General features: G+C 39.9%; 1 protein-coding gene across 1 annotated transcript in view; it reads right to left on the reverse strand.

Annotated features, from left to right (window-relative positions):
* gbe1b (glucan (1,4-alpha-), branching enzyme 1b) overlaps nt 1–18,037 on the reverse strand; it is a 105,522-nt gene extending 87,485 nt beyond the window's left edge. The window contains exons 1-2 of the mRNA XM_026193026.2: nt 16,921–18,037; nt 3,520–3,689 (exon numbers count right to left, since the gene is read on the reverse strand). Coding sequence (XP_026048811.2) covers nt 3,520–3,689; nt 16,921–17,102 — 352 coding nt within the window. The 5' untranslated portion in view covers nt 17,103–18,037. The remainder of the gene's footprint in view (nt 1–3,519; nt 3,690–16,920) is intronic.
* Nucleotides 18,038–18,757: the final 720 nt, after the last annotated feature.

Here is an 18,757-nt window from a genome sequence, read left to right on the forward strand (position 1 = left end):
AACTCCACAATTATATTCGTTAAAAAAAAACAAAAAACATCAATGTATTTTCACTTAAACAAGCAGCTGTTTTTTTTCTGCATTAAAGTTGTATAAAAACGTAACAGTGCGAATGTAAATTCCTTGCTGACAGTTTAACCAAAAGGCATTTCCAGTGGAAATTGGCCGACACATCCTCAGCATAACCATGTACAGGGAGTGCAGAATTATTAGGCAAATGAGTATTTTGTCCACATCATCCTCTTCATGCATGTTGTCTTACTCCAAGCTGTATAGGCTCGAAAGCCTACTACCAATTAAGCATATTAGGTGATGTGCGTCTCTGTAATGAGAAGGGGTGTGGTCTAATGACTGGACTGATGAAATGAGAGTGAGTCTTGATGGGCCAGATGGATGGGCCTGTGGCTGGATTGGTAAAGGGCAGAGAGCTCCAGTCCGACTCAGACGCCAGCAAGGTGGAGGTGGAGTACTGGTTTGGGCTGGTATCATCAAAGATGAGCTTGTGGGGCCTTTCCGGGTTGAGGATTGAGTCAAGCTCAACTCCCAGTCCTACTGCCAGTTTCTGGAAGACACCTTCTTCAAGCAGTGGTACAGGAAGAAGTCTGCATCCTTCAAGAAAAACATGATTTTTATGCAGGACAATGCTCCATCACACGCATCCAAGTACTCCACAGCGTGGCTGGCAAGAAAGGGTATAAAAGAAGAAAAACTAATGACATGGCCTCCTTGTTCACCTGATCTGAACCCCATTGAGAACCTGTGGTCCATCATCAAATGTGAGATTTACAAGGAGGGAAAACAGTACACCTCTCTGAACAGTGTCTGGGAGGCTGTGGTTGCTGCTGCACGCAATGTTGATGGTGAACAGATCAAAACACTGACAGAATCCATGGATGGCAGGCTTTTGAGTGTCCTTGCAAAGAAAGGTGGCTATATTGGTCGCTGATTTGTTTTTGTTTTGTTTTTGAATGTCAGAAGTGTATATTTGTGAATGTGGAGATGTTATATTGGTGTCACTGGTAAAAATAAATAATTGAAATGGGTATATATTTGTTTTTTGTTAAGTTGCCTAATAATTATGCACAGTAATAGTCACCTGCACACACAGATATCCCCCTAAAATAGCTAAAACTTAAAACAAACTAAAAACTACTTCCAAAAACATTCAGCTTTGATATTAATGAGTTATTTGGGTTCATTGAGAACATGGTTGTTGTTCAATAATAAAATTATTCCTCAAAAATACAACTTGCCTAATAATTCTGCACTCCCTGTATAATATCCACAAAACTTAAAAAGAGGTTATACACACTAGGGCTGCCACAAACGATTATTTTGATAGTCGACTAGTCACCGATTATTTATGCGATTAGTCGACTAATCAGATCATCATCCACTGGACGTAAAACTACAGCTTATTGCACCAGCAGCATCTGCTCTTATATAACTATCATTAGCTTACAGCTTTAAGCTTTTAAGGTGCTAACTAAAAATAAAGACAAGATGATAGTTTATTCAATTTTAATGAAATTTGCAGATTGTTTCGGTGAAGTTTAATAAACTCCTTGCTATCTAAAATATAACAGGACAACGGAGTATATTCTCCAGCGTCTCACACTTCTGATAATCAGCTGTCTGCTTGACGTTTATTCAGCTGTGTAAAAACTACAACTTTAATCTCAGCCAAACCGATTTACTCAGGAACAAATAAAATACAAAAAAAAAAAAAAAGCCAAACAACAACATTTTTAATTTATCTAAGTGACTCATATATTTAACCTGAGTAGCGAAAGACGGCGGTGGGTTTGAAAACAATTTGCCGGGAGTCCGGTGTTCTCACCGCGCTAGTGACCTAGCCCCCGGCGAGCTATCGAGCTAGTGGGTAACAGACGTCTCTGAAAACGTCGGAGCGCTTTTGAAAATATGTGGTGTCCTGATAAACTGAGCCGATATTTGAGGTTTACACAGCTACATTCTCGCCTGAAAATATGTTAAACGTTTATTTTGTGACCCAGAAAGAATAATAAGAGTAATATTAAAACTAACTAGCTGCCGCCATTGTTGGAAACTAAGCTGGGCCGCGCTATGAATTCTGGGACACAGCTGCTTCTTCTTCTTCTTCTTCTTCGGGGTTTAACGGCAGCTGGCATCCTTGTACATGCAGTGCTGCCATCTTCTGTTTCAGTCCGTTATTACACTCTTAAATCCTGCTACTTATTCCTGCGTCTTTTGGGATCTTACAAAGCTTCAAACGACGCGTCGACTATTAAATCAGTCGTCGACGATTTTGATAGTCGACGTAATCGTGACTAGTCGACAAATCGTGGCAGCCCTAATACACACACACAATAAGGTAATATTATGTTGAAGCACAGTACGTATCACTCTGCGAGGCTCCTGCCTACGATAGCCGTAATGCTCCGACAATCCATCAAGCAGTGCGGCTTCGTAGCTTAGCAAAGTCGTACTAAAACATTTGACAGATTTTCGAGCGCCGTGTACCACATAAAATCGTTTCAAGGTCAGTAAACACAACCAGAATTCATACATAAGGCACACGGGATTATAAGGGGCACTGTCGATTTTCAGAAAAATCAAAGGATTGATTGGGGGAGAGACAGGGACCAATAATAATAATAATATTACTAATAATAAAAATAATGGTTGTGAAAAACACTTGAGAGACGAGAGCTTGTCTCAGTCAATCATCTTAAGGATGATACAACGAAACAATGTTGCTCTATTTTCCCACTACATCCATTAACTAAAAATAAAATCCGAAAGTCCATTAAATTACTTCCAAAGTTGGGACCAGAGGGAATAGAGATTTCAGTGCAAACACAGAGGTTGCACTCTCAACAACTTTGCAAGCGATGATGAAATAACTAGCTGCTAAAATATTAACAAACACTCCCAACATTCAAAAGCTACCCTTCAGTATGCAAGTTTATCCTGTGTAATCAATATCTTCCACATTTCCAACTCCCATGTCGGCTGTTCAAAAGTGATGATACTGTTGAAACACGGCACACTGTGTTTTCTTAATTTCTTGCCCTTTTGTGTTCAGGAGCGCAAAAATGTCAAATTTTTTATTTAATGCACTATGGAGACATGCAACCTTTCGCTCTGCACTGAAATCGCTTCTCTTTTGGGGGGAGGGGGTGTCAAACTGTTTATGCAGCTTCAAATTAATTTGCATTTTCTGTATTTTAATGTTATTTAGAAAATGATTGCTACTGTAGAAATTTACCAGCTTCACCTATGTTTTTTATTTTAAGGATAATGAGGATTTCTGCTGGGAGTAAAGCAGATTCCCCAGCACACATGAAGCACTGAAAAAGAAATAGCATTAAAGTGACAGTGACAACTTTCCACCTTAAGGGTGTCCACATCCACATTGTGTCAAGAATTATACACAGCAAGAAAGTTCACTAAGCTTAAAGGAAACAAACTCGGATATCACATGCACAGCACCCTGGTGTCACAGACAGAACAGACGGTTCTTCTCAAGCTACTTACTGAAGTCGCCTGTAAGGAAGAGGGCTTCTGCAGCTGGAGCCCATTCTTTAAAATACAGGCTGTTGTCAGGCCTTCGCTGCACACCGAAGGTATTATAACTGCGTGTGAACTGGTCAAAGCCTCCCTCAGCCTCTTCCAGCAGGAAAAGTTGCTTCTGTAGCAACTCATACCTTCAAAGCACAGAGAACACATAAAAACATGCATGAATGAAAGTCCTCCAGTTAATGTACCATTTGATGATTATATCTGATATTATACAGTATATTATGCTGAATAGATTTCAGGAATTCTGCACAGAATAACTTGCAACTGATTTTTCCTCCCATTGCATCAAGCTGTCTCCTCTGCTTCTACTTCAGCGGGCATGTTCCCTTTTTTTCTCCACACTAACTTTCTCTGGATCGAATCAGCTGTGGATTTATAATAAATCTGAGGTTAATTCTTTAAAAACTTACCCATTTATCTCATTTGGGTTTTCTTTTAAAAGATTTTTCATTTTTATTAATGTTTAATCTCTGTAAGTGGAAGAATTACCGTTGTGTAACTTTTAAAATATGCAATAAAATCATTCTTGCGAAATTCATCACTGTGCAGTTATTATTTTTTATTTAACTGTGTATTCGTGTATATATTTATCTAATTATTTTTTAGCTAGCTGTGTAACTGTGCACTAACCATGAGTAGCTCTCCTAATTTCTGCTAATTGTATTTTGAAAGGTACCATACAAAGGCTTTCTATTTCATTTTAGTGTCATAATTTACATATAAATAAAAACAAAACAAACAGAATATCATATATTATTTTATAAACATTTTCCAAGTTATATAAAGTAAAAGATCATTTGAAATTACATTGATTCAATTATTTACTTGTAAGTAGAGCAACACAAGAGCAAGGGCATGTAAACACACACAAAAAAAATCATCGCTAAGCACCAAATTATAAAATCAAAATCATACATAATTTCCTTAGGGATTGATAAAGTGTTCTGATTCTGATTCAGGTATGAGAAAATGAAGTCCCTCTGCTGTACTCTGTCGATGTTCAAAAATTCTTCTAAAAACAATCACAGTCAGAAGGTTTCACCATTCATTTGTGTTGCTCTACGCTAGATCATACATCATAACTGTTAAAACATTCTCTTATGCACTTCATGCATGTATCGATATGCATATGAAAGTCGTCCATAGAAGATATATTTGGGGGAGGGACCCAAAAAACAAGCACATTCAGCGGCTCATAATATTTCTGTGCTCACAAGGTTCCAAGGTCTACCCTCAGGATGCAAACCTGCCTCATAGCATCAAGAATGTGTGACTACAGACATATCCTGAGAGATAAACCTGTCCGTTACCTTCAACTGCAAAGGACAGACTAACTACTTTGCAATTTATCTCACTTAAGTTCCAGCAGCCAAGCCGGTGTCCATATCAGATCCCCTCCCGGTAAAGAAAGCCTCTTGCAACCAGCAGAGTTAAGTGCACTCCCTCCCCTATAGCCCTGAAGCCAAGCTCAGACTGGCCTATGAATGCCCTGGGGCTAGTGATGATGGGCTGAAGTAACAGCGCCATTTCTCAGCAGCTGCTCCCTGTGTTGAGCATAGTGGGTACAGACATTGGTTGCCAAATGTAAACCTTTTAAGTCCAACGAACGCTGCCACATGCTTCCTTTGCCATTTTGTCACAGTTTCAAGAATATACTGAGAAAATGGACAAAGGATGGATTCACACTGTGGCAGTGCTTCAGTGCCACAGTATTAGAAGGCATGAAAGTCATGTCTGTTATCATTACTAATGGGTTCAAGGAGGTTGGAGCAGAGGGACTCAAGAGCCAAAATCCAGTAGTGTATGAATGCAGTCATCTTTTACATTGGTTCTACTTCAGATAAAAGATAGTGAGTTTGGTTGGATGGGTTAAAGGTACAGCAAAAACAAATGTTACTCTTATCAAATATAAATCAAACACATGCAGTATATCTCTCCTTTCCGCCCTGTGCATTTATCTAAAAATTGAGTTTGGATTAAGTTGTTAACTCTCCTCACCTCAATCCTCACACTGGCTTTATATTTCCATAAATATCCAAATGTTTTACATTAGTTGCAAATTCTACAGATTACTACAGTACTGGACTGCACATGGTATCCATAGTCAAAATTTGTCTGCGAAACATTCTACCATCTCCACCCACTTTTCTTCACTGTTAGCCATGAAGTCCTGAAGCTAGCAGATCAGAATCATGACTGCAAAACTAGCGGTCTCCCCACAACTTCTCTCTTCCTTCTTACATTCCCTGAAAACTAGATTATTTGTCAGACAATGAAAATATGTGTGTATTTTATATTTTCAATTGTAGTCAGATGTTTAACCTCCTAGGACCTGGCGTCCACATATGTGGACATCACATTTTGGGTTATTTAGACCAAAATACTCAATCTTGCTCTACAAGGGCCTGATATCCACTTACGAGGACATTATACTGCAACTGTTCTATCGAAATTTTAAATGAATATCTCATATGTGGCTCTCATTTTTCTTAGAAACAAAAATTAGGTTAAAAAAAAAAAAAAAAAAAAAAAAAAAAAATCGGGTAGTTCTTCGTTTTTACATTCATCAGGTCCCAATATGCCCAAATATCACAGAGAAATTAAAAATGCATGCCAAGGAAGAGTTCGGGTCTTAGGAGGTTAAAAAATATAATCATTATGCAATGTGATATATCTTATTAGTACTTGATCTCTTTGCATATTAAGAGCCATGAACCCAAATAATGCCGTTCTTAGCCCTTTGACCACAGTGGAAAGAAGCTGTACACTGTTAATATGCCCAAACTAACAAATTCTATATAATATTTAGTGAAGCTTAAAGTATGATATGAAAGAACACTGTTTACTAATCCACTCCTTTTACATAATGCTGGGGTCCATTATCAATACCAAAATATTGATTATGGACTAAGAGAGATGAGACAGACCTCTGGTACATGGCTGAATTTTATAACAGGCTTCTCTATAGTGCAAAGCAATATTTCAGTTTCCGAGAGATACACCGCTGCTCATTTTGAGGTAGCAAACCACTAGAGACACTACTAATCCCTGTTGCTTGAAATTACAAAAGTGTTTTGTCCCGTCTCCCATTCAGTGGTAATAGAGCAGTGGGAGATTATAGATGTGAAGAACAGATTTCTGTCCTGGATCTCTTATCTTTTGGTTTAGATAACTTCTCTATCTACAAAGATATTGGAAAAGAAAAATATCCTGTGGCACAATTGAGAGATCACACTTACTGCAACACCACTTCATACAACAAAATTCTCATCCCCGTGTCAGATAACTGACAGTTTTAGACAGAAAACACATTTTCACTTAAAATATCAAGTTGGCCAAATATTCCTTAAAGGCTATAAGTTTGGTTTAAACTGCAAAGACAGAATATTCATTCATCAATGTTTGTTTAGAAAGTAACTATGTTGTTGCCATGTACAACTGCATAAGGACACCATAAGAATGATGTTATTTTTGTACAAGATGAGCAAATATGGATTAATTTAGAATATATGATATATGCATATCTGTGGGATATACATGGTTTAATTAACAGCAGGCATCTGTACCTAGTAGTCTTGTAGTAGTCTTCATTGGCTTTATTAAATTGCCTGCAACTTTAGAGTACTAACTGGTCACAACCAAAGTGAGTTCTAGGTATTAATCCATAACTTCATCAATCATCCATACCTAATAATGACTCCGGACACAAAGAAAAGATCAGTCAGAACCTTATGTTTAATACATTTCTGTAAATCAAATGTAATGTTTTAGAGTTATGTTCTCACTCTCACTGTCTTGGGAGGTGGTACTGACATAATGTTGCTGACAATCAGTTGACTTGGATGGTGATCACAGCCCTCCAGGGTCTTCTAGGCTACAAAAGCTTGTCAAAATAAACAGCCAAGCTTTTACTTAAATCCCATGTGGTGTCAAGTCCTCTTGGTTTATGTTTTGGTAGTTTCTATTCAATACTAAAAATCTGCATTTTCCTTTTCAGGCTTTTTTTTAACATTATTGTGCACATGGGTGTTTTACACTTTATTGGTAATTACCCCAAGTACCAAAGTACAGCAACCGACGCCAATAAACACTTAATAGTATCATTAATTAAATAAGGTCTCGCTACACATGGACAGAACTTTGTGCTTATGAAGTCATAAATTAGTAAAACTACTGTATGGCATTAATTTTATGTGTCCCTCAAATACACTGAGGTACCACTTCCTTTATGCAAGGCTGTGATTTCAAACAGTAAAAATAAAGTAAAAATATTTGCTCTTTTTCTCAAAGTTACATGCTGAGACCATGAGGACAAGAGGGAAAACGTAGACCTTTGGATAAAGCTCTGCTGAAAGCAAGACCAAAGTCCAGAAGGCACAAAAGGAAGCTAATGAGCTGGCAACAGCTCTATTGAAAATCAGAGTTAGGGTTTAGCAGGTGCTTGAGAAGGTAAGCCAGAAAAGAGCTCACCATTGAGAAATCTGAGGCTCAAATATCGTCCAAGAAAGCAGACCAGCTGGAGACACTCTCCTGAATACGAGAAATGGGGCTCAGAAACAGCTGGAAAAACTTGACTTCAACTCTGAAGCACACAGAGAAGCAGTGGAGAATCGATCATCTCCAGTGGGAGAAGATCTTCCCTCCTCTGGGCCACAAAAGAAACAAACTCTGCAGGAGACTGAAGTGGAGTGGGCAAAAAAGCAGAGCAGCATGACGTCGAGATTGGATAATCCGAAGACAAAAAGACCATAAAGAAAAGTTGAATAGTCAAGCTCTTCCCATGCCCAGCAGCAGGAATGGATGCCAACTAGAATTTCTCTCTTGGGAGCTGGGCAGGAGGGTCTCTTTGGAGATTTTGTCACATTTATATTAAGTTACAAAACTTGGGCTTGGTTGAAAACCTTTTTCAAGGAGCTGTTGTTCATCTTAACACACTTATACTTTACCATGGCACCTTTCTTTTGATTCTAGTGTCAAACGCCATTTTTTCAGTGCAACTGTACAATGACAGTTAATTTTGAAATTAAGAAAATGAACCAAGTTCAAAGAAATATCTTAGCAGTTAAAGTAAGTAAGAAATTAATAAAGCATTTAAACAAGACAGCTTAAAACAACATGCTTTGGTAGTAGGGTTTTTCTTGCCTTGGAAAACGCACTACGGTGAGCACAATCAGTACGTTTTACTTTATCTGACAGAAATCAACACAGTTTCACAGTGCTCACAGTGACAATGCTAATTTGCTAATGTTACAAGGTCTAATGTCGACCACACAACCATCTATTTTTGTGTTTTGTTGTGCTAATGAGCAGTTAACTCAAAGTACATGTGAGGGTCACCTTCACTTGATTAGACATTGCACAAACCTTTATCTTGCCTCAAAGCTCTAATTATAAAAGCATAACAATGCAGAATTTTCTTTCTGGTGTTGACCAGAAACATAATAATGATAACCAGCAGACTTTACCTAGTCTTCATTATATATATCAAATTGACCTTATGGAATGTCCTTAATGAATCTACTAACTACAATAATTGGATTATAATTGGAATCATGTGTTCATGTAGTTTCATGGCTGAGCCTGATTGTGCGTGTAGAAAAATTCTGAAACTAAGGATAAATTATTTGTTCTCCTCTCTTCTCTCTGTCTCCCCAATCATGATGGAGTAGATGGAAATAGTTCTCTGAATCATCTGTTAAAGAGCCTGATGGCCAAAGTGAAGGCCTCGGCGATGTGCATTTGTCACTACATCTCATGACAGAGCAGAATCGTGATTCTTCCATTGCCTCCTCGTATGACCTTGCTGTGCCCGAGGACGAGGTTGCAAAAAAAGCATCTGATTATTTTTGTAAATATGGCATCACTGCTGGACACTGCTGTCTGTGTCCATGCAAGAATGAATGAATGGAACATTATACTGTAGCTCAGGTCATGTTCAGATTACTGAAGACAGTGATCTTCGCATTTCTGGCACGAAGGAAGTGGTTCAGGAGTTGCTTGGCTTGAATCCAGTATGCGTGTGCGGCCTCTCAAACTGCTACAAAGAACCACAAAGTATTCTTAATCACGTCGTTGCTGTTCTGAACTTCACCAGGTGCGCAAGTTGGGAAAGAAAAATGTGTCTACAGCACAGATGATGATGAAAGGTTGGACTGACAAAAAAAAAAAAAAAAAAAAGCGCCAAAGCCAGACAATTTGAAACAGCAGATAAAGTGTCAGTTTTCTTGCCCAATTCTTTTCCAGTCTGCATGGGTGTTACAGCAGGCCCTATGCTGTGAACGGATTTAGATTATCACCACATCGGATTAGCTGTGTTGAAGCAGACAATGTCACGTGAATAAGTTAAAAGCATATCATTACCGAGAGAAGACTGTGTCTGATTCAAACTCTTGTCAAAAATAGTAAAGCTGCCTTGATGTTGTCCTCTGCTGCACTTTTGCTGTGTCGTAATCGGGTGTTGACATTTCCTTTGCTGCAACCATGTAGTTTTCCTGCATTTCTGGACTTTAGTAGTGAGGAGGTGGACTGCTTGAAACTTGTAGTACACATCCGATCAAATCCCAGTGAATACAGGTGTCTTTAGATCAGACAGTGAATCATTAACCATGTTTAATTTATTATTATCATTATTATTATTTTTAGATTTTTGTTGTGTGTTTGTTTCCCTGAGGTAAGTTTTACCCTCTCAAAAGAGATAATAGCTACTGTAACTAAAATACGGGTCAATCCTTTAAAGAGGGTTGGTGAAGATGCATGCATGAGGCCGCCTACAGGGAGGAGGTGGATCGTCTGGCTGAGTGGTGCGACAGAAACAACCTGCTGCTTAACACCGAGAAGACCAAGGAGCTCATCGTGGACTACAGGAGGAATGCTGACCCACATCCACCCATCCACATTAAGGGGACGGCTGTGGAGCGTGTGAGCAGCTTCAAGTTCCTGGGAGTCCACATCTCCGAGGATCTCACCTGGATGACCAACTGCGCCAAGCTGGTCAAGAAGGCTCACCAGCGCCTCTTCTTCTTGAGGACTCTGAGGAAGAACCACCTGTCCTCAGACATCCTGGTGAACTTCTATTGTTGCACCATCGAGAGCATCCTGACCAACTGTATAACAGTCTGGTACGGGAACTGCTCTGCCTCGGACCGGAAGGCGTTGCAGAGGGTCGTGAAAACTGCCCAGCGCATCGCCGGAGCACCACTTCCTGCCATAAAAGACATCTACAGGAAGCGGTGCCTGAAAAGGGCTGGGAAAATCATCAAAGACCCCAGTCACCCATCACATGGACTCTTCACCCTCCTGCCCTCTTGGAGGCGCTACAGGAGCCTCCGGACTAAGGCTACGTTCACACTGCAGGCGAAAGCGCATCAAATCCGATTTTTTGACCCTATGCGTCCCATATCCGATCATGCTATGACAGTGTGAACGGCGCAAATCCGATATTTTCAAATCCGATCTGGGTCACTTTCGTATGTGGTACTGAATCCGATACATATCCGATGTTTTAGAAAGCGACTGCTGTGTGAACGGTCAGGTCGCATTAAATCCGTCTTTTACGTCACTGACACAAGACAGACACCAATTATCAGTGCCAGAGAAGCGCCCGAGAAGACATCGCGAACGCTTCTCTGGCCATCCCGTGTAGATATCAGTGAAACTGCTGGGAAGACAACGTTGGAGAAACGTGAACATTTTATTTGTCCTGTATAATCTGCAGATTCTGACAGAAATCTGCAGCTATCCTTTGAAGCACCGCTCCTCTCTGAAACAGCAATAAGGATCATTATTAGGTTATTTACATTATTATGTAAATAACAAAATAACTTCAAGCAAAAATTGGGAAACGTGAAGACCGAAGTCTTTATATTAAGGGCCATCAGTCAAACAATACTGTTGCTCTGGGTCTAAACAGAGCGCGTTGTGTGTGACATCTTCTTTTGCGCATGCGGGCCGCTTTGAGCGTTCACACTAGAGCGCGTTTGCTGTCGCATTTTATTTGTAGTGTGAACAAGCAGACAAAAAAATCGGATTTGATCAAAAAAATCGGAATTGAGCATTAAGACCTGCAGTGTGAACGTAGCCTAAGACCACCAGGTACCGGAACAGCTTCTTCCCCACAGCTGTCAGACTCCTGAACTCTGCCTCCTGACATCTGACCCACGTTAAACTCATGGACTGAACATACACACACCCACAATGGACAACTGTACCCTCAAACACACAATAATAACATGGACTGAACCACCACTCACAACCACTAGCACTTTATATAGCCTCTGTAGAAACTATCTACACCCTCACTTATCTTAACTGCACTACTGTATAGCTCTGTGTAAATAATCATTCTGTACATTCAATAATTTTTAATCCTACAACCGTTTACAACTTGCATAGTTCCCATTTCTGTATAGCTGTATATTTCAGATTCTGTAGTTATTTATTTCATATTCTGTAGTTTTTCATATTTATATCCTGTTCATAGCCTGTACATAGCTTGTACTCACTACAGCCTGTACATACTTATAGTTATAGAATATTCACAACATACTTCATACCGTGTACATTATAACATACCATAATAGACCCATTTCTGTAATATACTTACATATCTATACTATTGCTAATATATATTGTAATATATCTATATCACTAAAGCACTTCTGGATGGATGCAAACTGCATTTTGTTGCCCTGTACCTGTGCATGTGCAATGACAATAAAGTTGAATTCTAATTCTAATTCTAAGAAGGACTAATCATGTATCAGTTCAGTTCTTTATTTTCTGATGTGACAACCCAAACTCATATCTGCAACATGACATTCATGCCGGACACACTCCTCCTGCATGAATGTCACAGCATTCATCTCGTCTCCTGGCTGATAACTCTGAGTGGGTGTGGCTGTTTCTGTATAGGTGGCCAGTTGTGTCACAAAAGTTAAACTGTTACCCTCGTCCTTAAAATGGAAGAACATGCAGACAGTGTTGAATTGGCTTTGCAGCTTTTGTGACCAGGCCAGACATCCTGAAAGTCTATTCCATGCGCAAGTGACTCCCAAAGTGAGGTATATCTACATTTGTGAAACAAAATGCTTTCATGCAGTATACAGTCATGCCCTTTCATGTGTTCCAAACACCTGCCACATTTCAAAGAATGAGCAACACATTTTTGGCATGAATGCAAAGCGTACCTAAAATGATACTGTTATGTACCTAATGTTGTAGAATAAGCACGCTGGGTGGCTGAGGGCTGACGGCTGGTTGAGTCAAGCAACAGTGGTACATCTTAGAAAAATAAACACAAAAGGCAATCAAGATGTTTCTAGTGGCCTCCTCCAAGAGTAAGATTTAGTCCTTTTTGGAGGATGGTAGCTCTAACTGAAGTTTCTTTAAGAACTTCTGTTGCTGCTCCACTCACTCCACTCACTTATTCCTCTGTTTGAGAGCATTAAAGCCCTCCTGAGTTGCACACCCATGTGTGCTGTGCCATTATTTTCACTGGCATTCTGGTGCAGTCCTGTTGCAAGATCGCACTGATGAGGTGATACACCACTGAAAAGTAGGTTGGTAATAATGCGTTGGATGTCGTTTTTACAGTCCTCTAATGCTGAAGACAGAAGAAAAGACAAGAGTCTTAGTGGTGTTGAATAATGGTTAATGCAACCCTGTAATTCAACACTTAAGGCTGAAGAAGTTCCACACGCCTCAATTAACTGGCACATTTAAGAAGTGGGAAGACACCTCTCCTGCGCTAGCAATGGATTTTGCTTAAGCTGCCTTTTATTAATTTTGTTTATTAATTATTAGTTCAGATGGGAATTATGGACAGTCTTGCTTTCAGTCTAGATTTCATTAGTTTTGCTTTTTGTTATTAATTTAGGGGTAAAGTCTAACCCTAACAGTCCAATGCATTGCTGGTTCAAGGTCTTCCCTTTTATCCCCCCCCCCGAGCTGGTGCTTCCATCTTCTTTAATTGCGTTTGATTTTTGCAAGTAAATATTTTTTGTCTGATTAAAAATTCTCTGCAGCAACTTTGTGGCATCTCATGTGTCGTGTTCCTTTAAGCCATGGATTCGGGGACTATAAAAGTGGTGTTATTTTGATATCTTAACCAAATCAAAGTCCCAGTTTAATATTTTCCGTCTGATTACAAAGCACGTCTTGAAATTCTCTCCACAGATGAGCTGAACTCTGCACCCTTTTCACACACTCACTGTTATACAATTGGACATCTAAATTTAGAGTGAGTGTTAAGGTCTGTTGTGTTGTGTATGACTGATGGTGACAGCTGAAGCACAGAAGTGTCAAGAAAGTCTGCAATAGCCTGGAGAAAGACAAGAATAAGCTTTTCTGCTTTTTATCTTCGCTCACATAAAAAAGGGGCTTCCATACAGGCCAGGAGCAAGGTGACTTTCAACTAATGTCATTAACGTTCTTCTAGTGAAGCATTAATGGGGCTAAAGAGAGACCTGAACATTTGCTCAGAAGTTGATTGATGAAAGCAAAATTCCTCTGTTTAACTCACATCTTTGTCGACCCTCAGGCAAAGACAATAAATGCTTCCGAAGCCACTTTCAAAGAAGGTACATAAAACATCAATTTAATTTAAAACAACAGGCAGTGTTCCAAATCTTCTCTAGCCTTTCTTCTAATAATTCTTATTAACCAACCAAGTGTGCATGTTATCCCCTTTTCCAGCTTTAACTCCTCCTTTACATTTCCCCCAGTCAGAGCATCTGCATTCATAGTCATCCCTTCAAAGTCAATAATTAGCTTTTCTGTAAATATATTACATCACCATCACAAGCAGAAAACTGAGAATTATTCCTTTTACTTTGAGAAGAGTTCTGATGACATACGCAAATCTGTGCAGTACTAAGGAGCATTCCCAATACTCCCTACTTTCATTTGATCCAATTTAAGAGATGCATAGGGCCCAGAGCTGCAAAATCCTAGCAGCACTTCCTACAGACTTGCGCAACAGGAAGAGTAAATAATGAACGATATCAACACGGCACTGCTCACTGGGGCTGTAACCTGCGTGCAATATCAACGGCTGTTTTCACAATCAATCTGAAACTAGCATCCTGATAAAATGAGAGCTGCCTGCAACCACAGAATAACTAATTAGAATGGCAGACCTGCAAAATCTACTGGAGTCATTTCAACTGTGCACAGTATCTGTCTTGAACCACAGTTCAACAAACCACAGCCTGAGCAGCCTTGAGCAATGACATCACAGTGAAATCTAAAGCATCAGCCTCTGTGGTCATAGGTCTCTTTCTGATAAGCCAGCTAAATTCTTAGTACTGGGACACAGCGTGACACCACAGCCTGAGAAAGCTCCTGATTTCTGTGCCTGCGTTCATGATACGGTGTTTGGACTCTGGGCCTTAGAACACCAGGGGCTTATCAAGAATTAACCTTCACACAGCAGCGATCCTATATGTAAAATAATTTATGTGCAACTTTCATCAGCGGGACAGGTGTTTGAGACACGTCTAGGGCTCGGTGAAGCCTAAAAATCCCAAGCTGTGTCTGAGATGGAGCTGACACGCTCATCTCTCTGCAAGGCTAGAGCCCTGCTTACATGCTTGAAATACAAAGCAGGCGGTCCCTTACCTGCCACATTAGAAACCAGATTTGACATGGTAATGAAAATTGATAAAACTATATAGCCCCTAAGCAGAGTTTTAAAGCTTAGTTTCAGGCTCTGACCCTGCGGTGAGCAGAAATGATAGCAATCTGAGCTGTAGATCATCATCACCATTTGGCAGCAAGTTAAAAAAAGAACATAAGCATGACTCCCCCCCCACCCACCGTTTTTAAATGACTGAAATGAGCCTGATGCCGTCACACCTATAAAACAGTTCATGCTATGATCATCATTGTGTAATATTCTCTCATTCTGCAGGGCTTTATTGTTTTAACAAAATCCATCCCTTCTTTGAAATCTAGTCGGATTATCAGGTTAAAAACACTTGAAAAATAAGAAGGACATTTAAGTAGCAAGCAGAAAGATTGCACAATTTATTGACTTACAGTGTCTATTTACTGTTGGAGGTTCATGTACATGAGGTCAGTGCATGTACCAATGAAGGACAAGGTTTTGTTTCCCCCTTTTACCATCTCGTGTAAAGTGCTCCAGAAATGCAAGCTTCTATTCTTTTTAACTGAGGTTTGTTTTAATTGTCACAATAAGCAAACAGTCGTTCTATAAATCCCTGTAATTTTCACTGTGTTCCCTTTCCCTTGGGTGATAAAAGTGACAGAATAAACAAAACTAGCAGTCTCTAATTAGAAAAGAAAAATGACATTAATTAGCTGAACTTTAACTTGAGCTAATTAAAGTTGAACAAATTAATCTGTTTTAGGATTTGTCAAAACTTTCCACTGATTTTTTTTTTTTTTGTTAAATCATAAGCATATGACTCAGTGTGGCCTGGTCATAAAACTCTAGGAGTCTTCTTCTTTGTGCATTTCAAGTAACATGATCTAAACTGCTACTGAATTCATTAACCCACTCACACTTTATACATTTACAAATACCACGCACACACACACACACACACAAAGGCGAGTTCTGAAGTCGTGCATTCATACTTATATATGTCCGGAGTTCAAGTCTAAGCTGGAGAAGAACATCATGCAACATAGCATAACCTAGTCCACTTTGCATGAAGGGTAACTCGTATTGTAGAACCTTTAACCTTGATAAACAAACCACTAGCTGCAGCAGCATCTTTTCTAGCCACAAGCCTCCTACGTTGCAGAGCTACTAAAGGCGGGATACTAAGACGGAGAAAGAAAAAAAACCCCACTGTTATGAAGAGCAAGGCCAACAGAAAGAAAAAGATGCCCTGAAGATGCTGGACCCACTAAACAACAAGCACGCATCTGACAGCATCACCTCAGGAAGCAACGTGGATGTCAGCTGACTGAGAAATACGTGCCTGCTCTCGAAGTATCACGCACAGGAAGTTAGGAGACGACTTGCCCTTTATCAGCAACTTGTCATGTAAAACGAAGAGTTTCTGGTAGCGGTTCATTATTTTTGCATAAGCCGAACACCTCTTATCTCCTATGAACGCGTTTTATTCGGCTGACTGGGAGGAGAAAAGGGGGGCGGGGGTGTAAAGCTACTGCGCACGGGTGGGAAACATAGCTCTATACGACCTCTATTCGCTTGAAGTGTCAAACCTGAAGACGAGGTTGTGTTGTAAACAACGGTTTTTTTCTAGTGTGTGTATGTTTTTAATTCAAGACACGAATGCCACTGCGAGCGTGGGTCTTGCTCGCTTGCCTGGGGACTGGTTTTGGCGACAAGCTGTTTACAAAACCGCCGTTTGAGCCGTGCTTTACCTCCTCCTGAAGTCCTTTTCGTACGGTTTGAGGTAGGGATCCATTTGGAGAAGGCAGCTGAACTCAGGAATTGTAACATTATCTCCCAGGTCTGCCATGGTTTCTCCAGACCAAGCCAATCGAGCACCGACTGCTGCTAGCCGACCGGACGGACTGACAGCTAAAGAACAGAGAGCAGGCATGCACTGTGCGCGAGGCTTTAGTATCCGGAGACAACAGCGAATCAGGGTGCCGCATGCCAAGCCCGTCCCATCACAACGTGCTGTGTTCCAGCAGGTCAGAGAGGAGACAGCTAAACTGTGCAGTGCTGTAGTGTAACTTTAAGGTAACAGCACAGGAAGCATCTGGCGCGTCAGAAGAAAATGAGGATGTTGTATACACATGAGCAGCTTTGTAGGCTGTGGGTTTGCCTGAGTTTGTGGCTCAAAAGAAATTTCATCTGCACAGAAATCGGATTTAACACAGATGTTGAAACATGTGGTAGTCAATTGTTGGATTCACTGTTAGCCTAGAATTACTGTTACTTGGCTGATAGTATCCTGACATGTAGCCCACTGGCTGTACTTTTATCCTCACTAAATGTGGACATTTATTGTCATAAATGATCTTTCCAGAGGCTGCCACTGGCATCTATAACTAACAGGAATTGGCCAACAACTGTGTATTTGAAACAGGTTTAGCAGTCAGCTCCCAGTAACTCCTGTCTACAAGCTGTTGCAGGCAAATGTCACATTTTCCTTCACTCTCATTATCGTCCAAGTCTGTCTCGAGAATTACTGGCTAATATGATAAATATGTTTTTGTAGAGCAGCCACCAGGCTGCAATTTTTCATGAAAAATAAATTGTTTTTGTCTGTGTGTTTGTTTAATTTGCTAGCCACATTAATTTCCCACAGTGTACAGTCCTGTCTCATTTTGGACACTTAGTGAGTCTTTCACTTAAAACAGGAAAACATAAATTTCACAGATGTATCCCAATTATGCTCACTGCCTTTTTATGTCTCGAAAGAAACAAACTCTTTTGATTTGAACACTCCCTTGACTTAATCTTGCAGTTCACAAAGGATATTTTAAGTCCGTCTACTGGTAATGTCTGACAATAAAATCCACTTGTTCTTTGTTATGTCCAAGTCTTTAATGTGGGGTGCAATGAACAGCTCTCTCGGGGCCACTACTGGAGTTTTAGGCCATTTTTAGTTTTTTGTGATATGTTTTTTTCTTTCATTATGAAAATAATTTCTTAGTGACATGTATCAGTGAAATGCAGTATTATTTCACAATTAAACAGGATTTCCCTCAATTTTTGGATGCTTTGTAAATTAAAATGCTGTGCAGTGAGCCATGCTTATAAAAACGCAGATGAAAATGCATTGCTGTGTGAAAACTTTTTTCTGTACATAACTTCATAGTAAAAGTGCAGCTTTGCATATATATATAAGTGACCTGCCAATCTTCAGTATGCGCTTCTGCATTTCATTTAAAGAGATCCCATGGTAAAAGCACATAAGCATTAGTGTATGTGAGGTGGTGGTTGAGGAGAATGTTAGGTGTTGCTGAACTCCATTGTAATGCAGTGAATGTATGCTTTTCTACAGATTCAGTATCTACTTCACCTGCACTTACTCCTGTTTTGAAGCTATCTTTCTAAAATGCAGAGCTCACACTGTTTTGATCTAATTGTGGCCTCAATAAGTTTTAGCCCAAGCTACTTCACTGAAGTGGCAGAACTAAGTTGAACTCAAGAAGGATAACCTTGCAATAATTTAGATTAAATCCCTGTTGGAAAAGGCTGATAAATATGCACGCCGACTGAAGAAATGGCACAGGTCTTGAAAGC

This window comes from Astatotilapia calliptera, chromosome 14 (assembly GCF_964374335.1).
Source record: "Astatotilapia calliptera chromosome 14, fAstCal68.1, whole genome shotgun sequence".
Lineage (NCBI taxonomy): Eukaryota > Metazoa > Chordata > Actinopteri > Cichliformes > Cichlidae > Astatotilapia > Astatotilapia calliptera.